The 17484-nt window shown below is 29.8% G+C and overlaps 2 protein-coding genes across 2 annotated transcripts in view; both read left to right on the top strand.

Moving 5' to 3' along the window:
- LOC119678136 (potassium voltage-gated channel subfamily KQT member 1) overlaps positions 1 to 17484 on the top strand; it is a 250014-nt gene that overhangs the window by 117555 nt on the left and 114975 nt on the right. The gene's annotated exons all lie outside the window — the stretch shown is intronic.
- LOC119674940 (potassium voltage-gated channel subfamily KQT member 5-like) lies at positions 282 to 17035 on the top strand (the record flags this gene model as incomplete). The annotated part of the gene is made up of 6 exons (XM_038086097.1): positions 282 to 425; positions 504 to 614; positions 678 to 865; positions 7992 to 8036; positions 13113 to 13157; positions 16627 to 17035. Coding segments are annotated over 6 exons (780 nt in total), but the record flags the coding sequence as incomplete, so codon positions are not given.

The raw sequence follows: 17484 nt of genomic DNA, 5'->3' as shown, positions 1-17484 counted from the left end.
AAATATTTGAAAAGTGTATTATTCAACTATTGACCAATTAGCCCGTGAAAAAGCAAAATTATTATTAATTCATTAATTAATCAAAAAATTAATAAATTGAATAATGCAGTGTCAAATAAATCCCCTTTTCCCCATTTTTCCTTTTTCCAAACCAGTTTAGTTGCTTTTTATTTATATCCACTCATATGCAATTATAAATAAATTTTAATTATATTAACAATAAACATAGATATATATATATATATTAATAAATATTATAAAAATAATTAATTATATATTAATTTGCACATCCCTTACAGGAACTGATAACGACTATGTATATAGGTTTCCTAGGTCTCATATTTGCATCATTTCTTGTTTATTTAATGGAAAAAGATATAAACGCTAAATTTAGTAATTTCGCACAGGCTTTGTGGTGGGGCGTGGTAAGTAACAAGTTACCAACTTTTTATTTTTATTAATAGAAACAAAGTACGCTATATGTCACGTTTTCCTATTTTTAGATAACTCTTTGTACAGTCGGCTACGGTGATATGGTGCCTGAAACATGGCAAGGCAAACTCATAGCATCGTTTTGTGCTTTACTAGGAATTTCTTTCTTTGCTTTACCTGCAGTATGTAAAAGCATCTAGATACATTTAGATATTATACATTACACTACTATTACTCTATTAAAGGGCATATTGGGCAGTGGATTTGCCCTGAAGGTGCAACAACAACAGCGACAGAAACATATGATACGGCGACGGCAACCAGCGGCAACACTCATCCAATCAGTTTGGCGTTGTTATGCGGCTGACGAACATTCACTCTCAATCGCAACCTGGAAGATACATCAAATGCCTTTACCCAGTCCGCCTGCATCGTAAGTACAACAAATTCAATTTAAACTCTTAACACATAAACATGTTCAATGTATTTGAGTTATTCGTCAGCACTACATTTTTCAACCCAAAATATATAAATTTTGTATAAAATTTCTGACTATGAGGCAATAAGGATGCCGAAAACCAAAATGTTAAGTTTGCACTTATTTTTATGACAATCATATAATTTGTAGTAAAGGCAAAAATGGGAAAAGGCCCAAAATAGCAAACTAAGTGCTTCTATTCTGCTTTTATGGAGCAATTTATTTTTGTTTGTGCTGCTGTACTCGTAGTAATAAAATATAGTTCGGAGCACTTCATTTTTTATACTCGTATACGAAAACGCCCCCAAATAGAAATCAATTCGCATTCTGTTTACGTACCACTTCATACTTGATTGTTTATTAAAATACTTATTAATATAATATTTTCTTTTTTACAAATTTAATATTTTCAGAGCCATGACACACAGCTCTTACCTCTTTTTTAAGTACCTCACTAAAAACAAAAAAAAAATATATATGGAAATTCCATGTTTAATAACCCATAAAAATTAAATAAACAAGAACGAACAAACAACGCCCTATACTATATGAAACTTAAATCAAATACCAGATATATAAAATAATATTAACATTATTGTTTTTAATATTATTAATATTAATACATTATATTGTTAACATTAAGATCTCATAACAATGAACTATTAATATTGTTCATTACACACTGGGTATTAGTAGTCGACTTATACTGCTACTAGAAATTTTGATTAGCTAAGAATTATCTGGTTATAATATCAGAACAATATTATAATTCAGAGACATTCTATCCAAAACATACTGGGGAACGAAAAAAATATTTAGTAGAGGTATTCACTATCTTAAGTTAGGAGCATTGTAAAATTCCAACTCGAAATATACATGTACATGTACATATACATGTACTCGAACTATATCGAATGTAAGCCACTATTTCTCTCTGTTATTTTATAACTCAGTTAACAAGCTGGTGTTCTATAAAAACCGTTTGAATATTCAGTCCTTTTTATTGCAAATACCGATACTCCTTAAAAATATTATTTTAAGATTTTAAGATATTATTTTAAGGTTTTCCTTAAATCGCCATTCGGTAGCGGCCCACATACTAGCAAAGTCCATTATTTCTTAACATAATTACCTGCCATTAAGGCTTAACACTATAATGCTTTTAACATACGCATTAGTATAACTCTTATAAGAGTCCCAATTGGAATTCCAAGAAATTCTGCTGATACCACTTAAAATCATAAGCATAGATATAGTATCCTACTTGGGAGAAAACGAAGCTTATGTAATATCTCTGCCGTTCTTTAGAGCTCATGAAGGGTTCATGAAATGAAAGTAATGCATACGATAATTCTACGCACCCAATTTTGGGTTTTAACCACAGCCACAACTATATGTCTATTAAAAAGAGGCAACCTCACTTATTTGAGACAGCTAAAGCTGTGAGTTCAGATACTTGCGGTAGCTGATTTAAACCTTCGCTTAGATGTCGCAAGTGAAAGTCACTGACCACCATTTAAACTCCAAACTAAGTACCTATTTCTAGCTACCTACTAGATTCTAGTCACCTATTACAAGAATATTCTAAGCCCCTTCCCGCGGGGGTCCGCAGAGTAACGGTTGTAAAACTTTGTTATTGATTAAGGAAGGCCTCAAAATTTCTCACACGTACTAATTAAATTAAGTTATATGCATCATATCACGCTAAACAAAAGTAGTGTATTTCATAAACTTCATACGGCTATATATAGTTTTAAACCACTATGCAATGTAAAAATTAGACATGTAGAGTTTAGTTCAAGCTCAGCGAGTGGGTATTATATTTTGCATAACACATAATCATATACAATATGTAATGTTATATGGTATATCAAAAATAGCAAAATTTTCAATATATCAAAAATTATTCTAATATTAATACATTCAAAGTCTATTTAAAAATATATACATATATTTGTTATAGGTTCCGAAATTGCGCGTTTTTAAATTCGGATAACCTCTAACCTATGTAATAAATATGGTTTGGCATTATATGACTATGACTTCTGCCATCATTCGCAGGATATTATTATATATTACAGTAAAGTAATAGTAAAGGTCATCTAATTGTAACATAAAGGTTATTAAATGATAAGTAATGTGGTTCAATTTAGAGTCGGTTGCGGTACTTCCTAACTGTTCAAACTGGATTACAACTATAACCATCAGTAGTAACGATCACCTGTTTTTTTCTCTAACAGGTTTCTTCTGATCTGTCAATATTTTATAAAAATATGACAGCACAACCACGCTGTTAACATTCAACATACCTTTTAACACCTGATCCTTAACATATTTTTTGATCATAATTTTTTTACATTATGTGAAGTATATCTTAGAAACTATATGGCATAATTATATGGAGAAAGCAATTATATTATATGGAAAAACCCACAGTCCGTTGCTGTCTAGTATGTTATAATTGATATAAATACAAGCTAAGACTATGTCTGACAATCATTATGTAAAAATAGCTAACCCAACAAAGGAACAAAACTGTATATTATTATTAAAATGATTGATGTGAAATCGCTCAATAGCCTGTATTGCAGCGAGAAGAGTCCTATTGCACCAAGGTTAGGTTAGGTTAGGTTACTGGGGCCGTAACCACTTGGTATTGGCTACAAAGCCATTGACACGAGCTATGGAAATAGAATCTAGCTCTCTTAATGAATAGAAAAAGTGCGACCCTAAGTAGGATAGTCTATGTCTTGCGAAGGCAGGACACTGTAGCAGAAGGTGTGTTGGTGATTCCTCTTTATCATCCTCCATGCAATGCCTACAATGTAAGGAGGTCCTGATGTTGAGCCTCACGTCCTCCCAACGGGCAGTGTCCCGTAATAATTCCCACTATCCTGGATAAATTTGATCGGGATAGGTTGATTAATTCCCCCGATCTTTTCTTACTTATTTTTGGCCAAAATTCCTTGGTTTTTATGCAGTTGGTTACTGTTGACCATCTTCTTTCAAACATTTGGTATGTCCATAATTTTATTCGGTGCCGACAAGAAGCAACTGGTATACCCACACTTTCTTTTCCCAGAAGAATTTGTGCGGTCGTACCATGTCTTGCTAATTCATCTGCTATACAGTTGCCTAGTCCAAAACTAAATCTAAAAAAGAACTCTTAATCTGTTCTGGTGGCAGAAATTTCATATGAAATAAGTTTTTTCTGTGCGTTGTTAAAGCTGCACAGTCCTCTTCAATGAGGAAACTACTTTGCTTTGTCTAATTCCTGAGAAGTTTTCCCAGTACACCAGCCGCATAAGATTCTCTCTCTTCTTGTTTATTTATTTTGTACTGGCCCATTTTAACTCACAAAAAGGTTGAGTACCTGTAAAAGCAGTTTCTGATCCAGCTCATCAGTTCATTCATTTCCCAAAACTCCTCTGTGCAGCGGACCCCAGTAAAGACTTACCTTATTCCGAGCTGCAAGTAACTATAGAAACTCGCAACGCTCAAGGACTTGTTTCGACTTGAAAGTCCAAAAAGTCAGAGCTTTAATAGCATCCTCGCTATCAGAGTAAATAATAAGTCTCGAGCCAGTGGATTGCATGAATTTCAGCTTAGGAGACAATCTGCCATTTTTCTCTTGCCTTCGAAATTCTGGCGTTGGGTTTATATATACCAACACCAGCGCCTCTATCCATTTTTGAACTTGAAAATATAGTGAAAGTGTGATTTAATCTGTATCTGGGCGTACTCCAAGAATGACTCCTAAATATATTCGTTGTCTTTAGTATTCTAGTACTCATTTAATAGAATAATATTTGGATGTGAATTCCTAAGCCGAGTTCTCGATTTAATTAACTTAGTCCTTCTATCAAATCTTTAGCAATTCTTTGTAAATATATTTTTATGTATAGTAATGATAACTAGAAAGATGAAATAAATTATATACAATAATATTACAATAAAAGATATAATATTTTTTATTAAACACTCAGTTCTTTGACAATATTAGCGTTAGCTCAGGCTGCAGAATATATTTTTAGTATATGGGTTTAATCAGATGAGGTTGAAAAATGTAGTGCAAATGACTTACCTTAAATATCTTAAGTACATAACTTAAGTATTAAAAATTGTTTAAAAATATGTAAAAAGTGTATGAACAGAATTTTAAATACTAAAGCTGTGCATAGCTTATATATTTACTGAGTTTCAATATATAATAATAGATTGAAAAGTGGAGATGCGAATTGCATTAAAAACTAACAGAAAACTAATTTCAGTTATCAATTAAATTTACTTTGTTTAACTAATTATACACAAAACCTTAGCCTAGATATATAGAGAAGAAAATTCAATTGTTTATAAAAATAACTTAACAACATAGTATTTTTAGTATTTTTAATAATTTTCCTATACGTTTACATTATTTATGATTAAATAATCTCATTTTGTTTAAAATATTTTTTTTTAAAAAAAAAGTATCTTATTATTGATTTTTGGTTTGTTATAGTTAAAATACGTCAAACCTCTCTTTAGCTACCAAAATTTGATATTATCACTATTTTATAAACAAACCTGTAGACACCACTGATTATATTAAGACCTTTGTTTTGACAGCTGCCATAGCAATAATAACTCTTATCGATGAAAAAAAAACAAGTTAGAATTTGTCGAGAAATGTACGTATGAAAGATACAGTTTTCATAAAAAATTATAAAAAAATTTTATTAATTATAAATTTTGAAATTTAGCTTAAATTTTTCCATTGATATCAATTTCTTATATTTAGACAGAATTTTGTTCACTATTAATTTTAAAAAGAGCCTACCTTATAATCTACTTACAATTTATAAACACAATTCAAAAAATTATTTGAGTTTGTTTAAGCAATTTATAGGGTTTCTAAATATTTATTTAAAACAACATCTTAATTAAATAAAATATGAAAAGTATAAGATTCATACGAAAATTCTTAATTATTGATGTTACAAATAACAAATATTAAGCGATTGAAGTGTTACCTATTCAAGCGACCATATCTTTTTGGTGTGAAATTATTTGTTTTATTAATTCAAATTAAAAAATTTTATACAAATAATTAAAATTTCAGAATCCATTAACTCTAGCTCGATATGACCACATTTTGTTTGATTACGGCCTTCAAACAGCTAAAAAATAAATTGCATGCTTCACAAATGTGATCTTCCAGTATTTTAGCCAATTTCTGTACAATGACTTTCTTCACCGCATCTATACTGGCATATTTTTCGGTCCTCATCTTGCTCTCCAAAATGGTCCAAATGGAATAGTCCATCGAATTTGCATCTGTCAAATTCGAAAGCCATTGTGTGGACAAAATAAAGTGTGGAACATGATTTTTTATCCATTCTTGGTTCACACGAGCTTTGTGAAACTGCGACCGGTGCCGAATCTTTTTGAAACGTCCATGGTCTATCGCGGAAATGTTTGTGTTTCCACGGCTCTAAAGCGACTTCCAAAATATTTTCCCTGCAATTAGTCACATTGACTTCGAGCCTCGTCGATGAAAACAATTGGAGAGCATTCAACGGCGGTCACAGCCCAAACCATTACTATACTTCAGATGGAAAATTACTTTGGGTGGCCGGTCATTCGTAATCTCAAATTTTCGGCAGTGCGTTCAGTTAAGGAAACACGATTATTTTGAGAGATTTTGAACTGTTCAATAAGTAAATTTTTCTCTTCAGAGAACACAATATTTGGAAATTCGTCACGTTTCATGTAATTTTGCTCCTTTTTGTTTTGTCCACCATCCACCATCATAGCGTTTGGCGATGCTGTCTATATTTAATAAGGATACGATACGTTTTTATGATACACTTTGAGAACACCCCAAAATACTGATCGGAGTAATCAGAAGGTACGATATAGAATGGCATCACATATGCACAATTGTGTTTCAAAAATGTGGAGAACACATAGCCCTTCATCTGTTATTGAACAGTATTTTTATGAACTAAATTTAGATTACTTACTTACTAACTGTAACATAGTCTTCTTCTCCTCATAGAACATAGGGCCTCATTGAGATGATTGGGTTTTAATGTCTCAACAATGATCTCTCTCTCTCCCTTTCGCTCCTTCTTAAATTCTTCTTAAATTAAATCAAGAAAAAAAACTAAGAGATAAGTTCAACGATATGCAGGCATCTGTATGCAATTTGGCCACTTATCACTAAAAGGAAATTCAATATTCTCATTGAGATGTCCCGTCGAGATATCAGTTTTATGGGAGGTTTACTTACAGCTTAGTACAAACTAGAGAACCAAGCTAGTAGCTTGAATCTCCCTTTCAATCGTACCTGTCGCAGCTGTGAGGAAGATTATGATAGTGCCTCTTATCTACTCCGTCTTTGCCTAGCTCACGTACAGCAACAACTCAACACTTTAGAAGCCCTCTTTCTTGAGAATCTTAAGCCTATGACATTAAACAGCAATTTGAGCTTCAGCAAAGATTCTACATGATTTTAAACCCTGAGTTTTCCGATTTGTACGGTAACACAATAGGCTAATACGCTTAAGTAAATTCCCTAGAGATAGCCGGTATAACTTAACCTAGTCTAAGGAATAATTTAAATTCTTATCATTATGTCCAAATTCTTTCCGAGCTTGGCACCAATATTCTATAAGATATCTTCTGTAATGGAGTATTTATATATCTCTCTCATAAGACATCGCAATAGCTTTTGGTAGTTTATTGAGTTACAGATTTATATTATTGTGTTATGATGTTCGTATGTATTTTAATTTAATTATTTCAATGTTTCGTTTTGTGCTTAAATAAATTTAAAATAATAATTAATAATGTATGTATGGTGCCGACACAAAGCTTTTAATTGTTATATGTAACTAAATTTATATTAAAACTCTTCGAGAAATATCAGAGAAAACTACATATAAGTATGTAAATGACTACATGAATTTTAAGATACATACACATACACTCGTACATCGTTACTGTGTTTTGTTTTTAATTTAACAATTTCTGTTACTAATTAATTTTATTATTTATTTTATAAACATAAATGTTAATAATATTTTTATTTTTTCAGTTCAGAGTATTGGGATAGATTATTTAAAAATTTAAGCGAATATAGGTAAAGAACAAAAAGTCTAAAATGCATTCAAATAAAAGATTTTATACTTCATACCAAACCAAAATAGTCAATATTACAATATTCATATTTGTTGCATTCAAGTAAACTATTTGTGGCTAATTCACCTTTTTATGTCAACTATAAAATATCCATAAAATACAGCAAATAAATATGGCATACAGTATCAACAGTATCTACTCGTACATAAATATCTTACTACAATGTAATGTATCTACCATATATACTCGAAAATATATTTGCATACAATGCTTTCGAAACACACGCACGTTCTTACACAAAAGTAATTTTCTATTTCGAATTTAAGTTCACATTTTTTATTTTAAATTATTTTCAATCGATTCGAAATGTCTATTACTTGCATTATCAATCCAATATTAAAGTATTTTCACTTTTTTATAATATCTTATTTTTTTTTTTTTTCATCACATTTACTATATGTGTACCTCTTAAGTTGAGTAGTTAGTTTCAAAATTCATTGAAATATGGAGTAAAATGCTAATTGTTGAATGGGCAATACACAGCTTTTAAACGAACCGCAGTAGTCAAAGTATTTCAGCAGATGGCAGTACGAGTAACTTTAGTATCTTAAGTTTAGTAGAAATTAATTTAAGTAGAATACTAACACGATGTGGTGGTGGTGGTGTAATGTATGGTTTGGGTTATTGTATGGATTCTAGTGAATCTCCAGTGTTAACTTTATTTATGCATATATCATAATATATTATATAATAACATAATATTAACAAGTGCTAACATAGTAGTAGGCAGAGGTAGTTTAAGAATCTAAAGTCTAGATATAACAAATACCAGATGGATCAAACCCTCTATATAACAAATTATCAAACTTTTTCAAATCACAAATAGTAAGTGGATTGATAAATACCCGGTTTTAGGAAAGAAAACGCTTCAATAGAGTTAAGATATACAATAGCGTTTAGAACTACCAAATACCCGATAGATCAAAACCTCTATATAAAAAATTATTAAATTTTTATAAATCACAAATACAAGGTGGATTGATAAATACCCGGTCTAAGTAACGAAATCGCTTCAATAGAGTCAAGATATACAATAGAATCTAGATCTACCAAATACCCGATAGATTAAACCCTCTATATAACAAATTATTGAAAAATCACAAATACTAGATGAATTGATCTAAGTAATAAAAACGCATTTTTTTGAAAAATAATATCTTATGCTTCAATATAGTCCCCTTTTAGCTCGATACACCGAGTCCAACGATCTTTCAACGTTTGGATACCTTTTAAATAATACTATTAATGAAGTCCTCCAAAATATATCTCAGTGTCTCATTCCACTTCATCATTTGATGTAAATCTCTTTCCCTGGCGCCATCCTTTTAAGTTTGAAAAACAGGTTACAGGTAACACTGGGAACCAAATCTGGAGAATAAGGTGGGTAAGCAATTCGCAATTCGTACCGTAATTCATTTAATTTTGTTATTATTTTCATTGACATGTGAGTGGGTGCGTTATCCTGCAAAAGCATAATTTTTTTCTTCGACAAATTTGGACGTTTTTTTTCTTGATTTTCTCATTCAATCGATCCAATAATATGCAATAGTAGTTTGATGTTATTGTTTTTTTCTTTTTCAAAATAGTAAATGAAAATTATTCCACTTGATTTCCAAAATACGGAAGCCAAAACTTTTCCAGCCGATTGTTGAGTTCATGGTCGTTTGGGAGCACTACCCCCGGGCTCATCTCTTTTCTGGCTTTTTGTTTCCCTCAGGTGTGAAAAAGTAGATTCATGTTTCATCAATTGTCACCATTCGATGCTCACAGTCAGCTACTTTGTATATAAACATTTCCAAACAATGTTTTGAATGATGAAGTCGTTGTCGTTTTTGGTTAATTGTGAGCAAACCCGCCACCCATCTTGTCAAAAGCTTTTTTATAGCCAAATATTCATGTAAAATATTGGATACACGTGTTTGTCATCTCTGGTATCTCACGTAATTTGATTTTTGGATCATCAAGCTCAATATCGTGGATTTTTTCAATGTTTTTTTCAATTGTGACCTCTTTTGGATGACCCGGACACTTTTCATCGAAAACAGTCGTTCGACCACGTTTAAGTTCAACTTTCCAATATTCAGCTATTGTTGTTAGTGATAGTGCAAGGTTGTCGTAAACAAAATCCATTTCAAATTTGATTCCATCATTGTTCATTCCTTTCAAATGAAGGAATTTTATTACTGAATGATATTAAATTTTTTGCATTTTATTAAAAATCATCAGGTGCAGTATTTCAATTATTTGCAAAGAGCTAATCAAATATCTAAAGAAGTCGAAACTTTTACAGCTATTGTTTAAAACTAATATACAAAATGTAAATGATTTTGTTCTGATTTGCCACCTGTTGTAAAGTCAATCCTCCTGGTATATCGAATATGTTCTCTTGTGATATATTTGACGTCATCTCTTTCGTTATGTCGAGAGTCTACTGCATATAATAAAAGACTAATATATGCAGTTATAATATGAAATCTGAGGAAATGATTATTGTCCAATGCTGCTTAATCAAATTTAAAAGACTGCTGCTGCCTTTATATATATATATATTATTATGATCAAACAGCTATATCAAAGAAATAAAAGATTTTTTTATAATAATTTTCAATTTTATTAGAATGAAGTAAAATTTTATAATATTATTAGTAGTATTTTTATACTATAAAAATAAAAAAAATGACGTATAGTAATGGTTACCAGGAGTCGGTGATACTTGTCTCATTGAATCTGAAGTATTATTAGTCTCATTGAATCTGAAGTATTAGTTTCCATAAGGAGCCCAAAACTCTTGAAACTTTACATTGTAGTTCCATAAAGAGTCATCTGGTTATTATATTTTTAAACTCAAACTAATTATTTCCCTAGAAGAGAAGAGAAGAGAAGAAAAAAAGAGGAGATATATTATATAGATATATAGATTTACTTTAATTGAATGGCATTTTGTCCCATGTTCTCATTTGCTTAATGCATCACGTCTATATAAAATTTGTATTTAAATTAGTAATAAATTCTATACTTAAGTTAGAATGTGTTCTTAGTTCATTAATAGTTGTTGGAATCTATGTGTTCTGTTGTCCTTGGTGAAATCTGCTTGGATAGCTTCACTAACAAAAAATGAATCTCCAACATAGTAGTGGTCGTTCATATTTACAAATAGCTCCAGGTACAATCACAACTACATTTTATGTTTGTAATTATCTTGCAATTTTCTGTTCTGCCAAAAAGAATAAAAATTTTTAATTTTTGTAAATACAATAGTTTTTACGAATTTAATTTTTAAATTAATGTGCTTCCATTATCCAGAAGCAGTTTTGATATAACCCACAACATATATTGAAAATGAGTATCATCCAATATTATTTACAATATCAAAATTTAGTTGAGGGTATTTATATATGAGTATCCTTTTAGTAATTAGATTATTTCCAGAGTTATTAGTATAGGTTGATTATTCTCTAAACAATTTCAGTCGAATTCTCTAAACCATTTCAACATTTCAGTTGTTGGAGCTACACTTGAGAACTTTCTGGGTCTAAAAATTATTTGATTGCATACCTTTGAGAAAAATATAACTCAACGTATTCTTAATCAGCATTCTGTTAAGGTTACAATCATCTTCTTCAAGCTGACATGACAATGTTAAAGATTCATGTTTTTAAAGTTTACATTGGCTCGATTTTTTTCGAAGATTATTTAGAACAATGCATATCTCCGACAGTCACTCAGCCGACCTGATAAACTCATGATTATCATCCATAAGCTGAAATAGTAATTATCAAACTTTAGTTTTTCATTGGCTTAAATTTAGGAGAATCCACATTTGCTGTCACTTAGCTTACCTAGTCACTGATAAAAACGTTCATTTTATTCAAAAATTAAAGGTCGCGTTCAACTTAGCAAAACAGAGATTGATAGAATAACAAGAGTTATAGCTTAAATCAGACGTTAATCTTTTCACCTTTTATCCATTGCCTAATCCTTTTTGCTCAAGGAAGGTATTGATATTGGAAGGTATACCCAGATAGGTATTATTTAATCGAAGGCAAGTATTGCATTTCTATGCTAATACTACTAGCCACATCACCTTCTGCAATATACCTAAAGATATCCAAGCATCTAATTTTATTTAAAAATAATTATTTCCATCAAATTTTTCCGAAGGTTTAGAAATATTCTGTATTTTAAAATGTTAATTATATCTTAGTATTGAAAATCGGTGATATAAAAATCGGCGTATAAAATTTATAATTTTATACGCTATTTAAAAAAGTTTTATTTTGGAATAGCTACTTCTTGATTCTTTGTATAGCATATATCATTTACTTTCCATCATATATTTGATTGGGCAATGTACGATATCAGTCTTTGAAAAAAATTTCTTTTTTAATTAAATATCTTTGCTAAATATTTTAATCTATTACTTTAATACATATAAATAAACTCCTAAAAATTCTTATTGTCAACAATTTTTTTTAAACTGTCTATATTCTCACCTTTCATAATTAAAACTTTTTAGCATACGTCTATAGTAAAAATAATAGCAATATATAACTAACTATTTCTGTACTGTACTACATATATAGACTAGTTTTTTTCTCCTTTTATAAAATTAATTCTTAAGCTACATATTTTTATTTACAATTTTCAAGAAACAGTAAACTCAGTTGACAACACTACATCACAGTTAAACCTCAAACTATTTTTATGTACAAAAGCTTGAAACAAGTGGCAACTTACAACAGTCATCTCCGCCTTTTACATACAAAAAAATTGCTTCAATAAACACTTTATTGCTTTACTACAGCACCACAATTTTATATTAAGACAAAGTAGTAAAAACTGCACACTTAAACAGTAAACACTGCACACTTAATTAATATTGACTATTCCAAACATCCAGCTTTTTTATTGGATATTGCTTTCAAAATTCCTTCATCGCATCCCACTAATGGCGTATTGTCTTATATTGTTAAATAAGTTATCAAATTTTACATAAGACTTATTATTATTGTTTCAGTTCAGACCTTTCGGATAAGTTTTTTAGACATGTCGTCGAAGATAGGTAAAAATTATATACTACATATTCAAACCAGCTTTATCAAAATTTTGCTTTTTTAAAAATAAAATAATTTTCAATTTATTATGGTCCTTAAAATTTATTCTGAATTTAATTCCCTACTTATATGTAATTTGACTTAACTCATAATTTGGAATACTAACTGTGCCCTTTCAAAATAAAAACATATAAACGCTAGTATTAAATTTTAGTCCCAATAAAATATCTCTCAGATTGATATCAATATCACAGTATTAGTACCAGATGAATACATTATCTATTGAAAAACAATTGATAAAGTTTAAGATTATATTTATTCAAAACTTTTAAAATTATATTTGCACAACTCGAACTAGATAATAGGTACGTAAACACCTACGTAATTATATTCCTAGTAAATCTCACTTTAGAGCCTATTTAGTATGTTATTCTGCATTATTATTATAAAACTATTAGTGACACCAATTCAGGGTACATTCCTAATCAAATTAGTCAATTTAAGTAACTATAACCCCAGTAAAATAGTCGATCCATGGTATCACGTTATTACTTGAAATATTCTGTACCTTTCAATATATAATCCAGTAAAGTCTATATGCTACATATTTTCAATAATTCATTATGTATTCATAAGTATTTATAGAGATACTTGTTAAATATTTAACTGATATTTTTGTTGTGAGATTCAGTTCAGCATTATTTGGCATCAAAAATGTGGATTATCAGTTCTAGTTGTATTAACTATGTAAAAACTTATGAAGTCCATGAAGTCTATGCATTATGTAGAAAGTCTAATTACAACATATCATTTAAGTTTCATGCTAGTACTATGTGTAGTTTAAATTCATCTTAAAAATTAATCTAGTATCAGATGGCCCAATAACACAAAGGACGACCTGAAAGCCATCTATACAATCGTTTTAGCAGAACTACTGGAAAAGTAAATTAAAATATTATATCAGTATTAAGGAAACTAAATGTGTACTAAATTTATGAAGAAACAATTGATTAAAGAAGTTCAAATCACGTTTTCTTTGCTTTAAATCAGGAAATAAGAAATTTGTGATTCTAAGAATAATCATAAATTATAAATAGAAGTTTCAATCAGATTTTTATTTCAATATATTGCTTAGACCTGGCCATACATGTGAAATACAACATCATAGTAGTGTTTTTCACACTACGTTTAACTGGTACTGGATCCTTTTAAAGTGATTTTCAATTATTTGCCGGCATATAGCTGGCAATAGTTCGTTCATAACTTGATGGATTTCTGTCAAAACTTTTCAAAGTGTCAAGAGCTTGATGATTGTCCACATAAAAGGATTTCTCATCAATAATATATAGCAACATCTTGGTGCTTAATTCAATTCACCGAAACGTGAAAAGCAAAAAAACAGGAGATATTGTGTGCCTAATGGCACCGTCCTCTTAAATGCGCATGTCGTCCATAGGTCTACAATTTTATTACAAAAAAAAATCGTTTTCTTGTAGCTTATTGATCAGCTTTCTCTTTGGGGGAGTGATTAGAATGTTTCCGAGGCAAAGCATGTTTGTCAAAATCGGTACTAAAATTCCTTAGACATCACTCTATACTATTTGCGACACTTTATCCGAAATGAGGTCTGATATCACGCGTCAGCAAAAAGAAGTCTTATCAAAGCAAATAAGTATAGTAATCAATGAAATACTTTGATATGAAGCGTTTCGAGGCATTATCTTGATATGTGTATTAGGAACACCTGTCCACAGGTAAGCAGTTAAAAATGTGGAACCACTGCGGACTTATATAGCGATCATTATAATGGGATACTTTTGTCATTTTCAAAAACTAAAAGGTATATCACTCGTACCAAATACTGCACCTTACTACGATACAATGGTTTTTTACAGTTACTTGTATTACTTGTTTTTATATATTACATATATTTTCTTGAGCAGATGTTAATTGAAAATTATCTTAGACGAGTATATAGATTAAGTATATTGTTTCTTCATGTGAAAGTTATTTCATTAGTTAACTAGTAAAAAATATTTTTTTAAGATGCTTTTCTTTAACTACTATATTAAACGGACAGTATCGAATAGGTGACCCTATGCTCCAATGGGGGATACAGGAATTGATGAATGATGATAATCGACCTATCCTTTAGGTCTATTTAATGGGTACGACACGAAATAGTTTTCAAATATTTGGGATTACTGTGTTTGTGTGTGTGGGGGCTTAAGTTTATATGGTAAAAAATATTTGATATGGAATTATTAAAGGAAGTCAATTTCACCTACAAGTTTTCGAAGTTGCCTTGCTATATATCTATAGTTCTTATTATATTGATGAATGTATATAAGGACCTGATTTTATTTTTCTAACAGTTTTTCCTTTCGCAGTTGCCTAAATTGTATTTATGATCTTATAAACATTCTTTCGGATAAGACTATAGGGACATAATTACTTTAATAAAAACCAGTGAATTTGAGGATAAGGCATAATTTCTTTTATTTAAATTATTGAATATGAGTTCAGAGAATATTTAAGGCATAATTTATTTTATTCAAATTAATGAATATGAGTTCAGAGTATATTTAAATTGCGAACTATAATTAATTATACATAAATAAAAAAATGAGTAATTTGCACATAAATTGATCGCAAATTCTTAATTGGTGCATGGCACAAGCACTTTAAAATAACTAAGATACAAAAAAGTGTAATAAATAGCATACATAGGCTTTAAAATTTTTATTATATTTTAATATTTTTATACATTCTGTAAAATCAATTAAAATATATACATATTAATCACCATTAAAACTTATATATATAAATGGTTTAAGTATTTTCCTTCCTTATGAACTATAAACACTTGCATGCATGATACCCTGACTTTTTTACTCAATATATTATAAATACATTTATTTCATATCACTTTAAATAAATTATATTTGCTATTTTACTTACTATATACATATATACTATATATTTAATACATTTTATTAAAAAGTAAAAGCTATCTATCTCACCAATCGATTTACACATACTCGTATAACTCATATAAATATTTTGAAACTCTTGCCGTCAAATGCATATGCTGGTATCTATCTATCGTGTGGTGTCATGATTCGATGGTGTATGCACGTCCCTCTAACTATATGTACTAATATCAATATGAATATCAATATGTGAATAACTATAACTTATATATATATATATGTATGTGTATATATCGATATATGATAATTCAATTTATATATTGCATAATTAAATGCTTCTTATTGCATTAATTTAATCATTTTAGTTCACTCGCATAGTGAACCACTTCACAGCAGCATCCTAAGTAACTAATGTACCAATAACACAAATAATTTAATTATGTACCCACATTTAAATATAAAAAAACACTTAAATTTTATTGCATTCGCAATTATTTTCATTTCATTTGCGTGTAACACTGAAGTTTCAATTTATTTCCATTAGGCGTGGATCCTCTAGTTTCAAGCACAACGCGTCATTTGTGGCACGTTTGCCTACCATAAGACGGAATAAGACTCCAGCTATGCAGTCGCCAGGCGATGGTGGCGGCATTAAGCCACAGGGGACCATTCGAGGAGGTACGCGTTACGCACGTACACTGCGCGAAATGAATGCGTCGGTGGAGAATTTAGGTAAGCCAAAATATGGAGAAAATCCTGTACATACGCATGACCGCTTTAAAAATGCTTAATATTTTTTATAAATTTTTTCTCAATTTTCTATTTTAATTATTTTCGTTTAACTTTTGCTTAAAACCAACAACAAATTACTTAATAATACTCTTGATGCTATACAGCCAGGCAAATATTAATCCTCATACAAATAATATCTATGTGGGCCCATGTAGGACTGATTCTATACACACGTACTTATAGTCTATAATTTTTATTATATACCGTATGTATAGTATGTATTTTGTATTCATATATTCATTTATGTATGTATATATGTATAATAAATATGTATGTTAAAGGATATAAACTCAAAGATAGTGTTTAGAACTATTAGCACACCTATAACCTATGACAATAAGTATATGTTAAATGTAGAATAGTTTTAAAATAGTCTCAAATTTAAAATAATATTGTAATCATATTAAATTATATTACCTACATATATATATAATACATACATTATGTATAATACATTATATGTAATATTAGATTATACCTATGTAATTCAATTAGACTATATATAACTTTTACTGTCCTATTATTAATGAATGAAGTTTTTCGGCACTCCAATTTAACAATGGATTCTGGTAGAGTCACCTATTTTGTTTAACTTTTTTTATGACGTCAT

Source organism: Teleopsis dalmanni, chromosome 2 (assembly GCF_002237135.1).
Source record: "Teleopsis dalmanni isolate 2A chromosome 2, ASM223713v2, whole genome shotgun sequence".
In the NCBI taxonomy this organism is placed as follows: domain Eukaryota; kingdom Metazoa; phylum Arthropoda; class Insecta; order Diptera; family Diopsidae; genus Teleopsis; species Teleopsis dalmanni.
The sequence above is the reverse complement of the archived record's forward strand: the minus strand, read 5'-3'. Positions and strand labels throughout refer to the sequence as shown.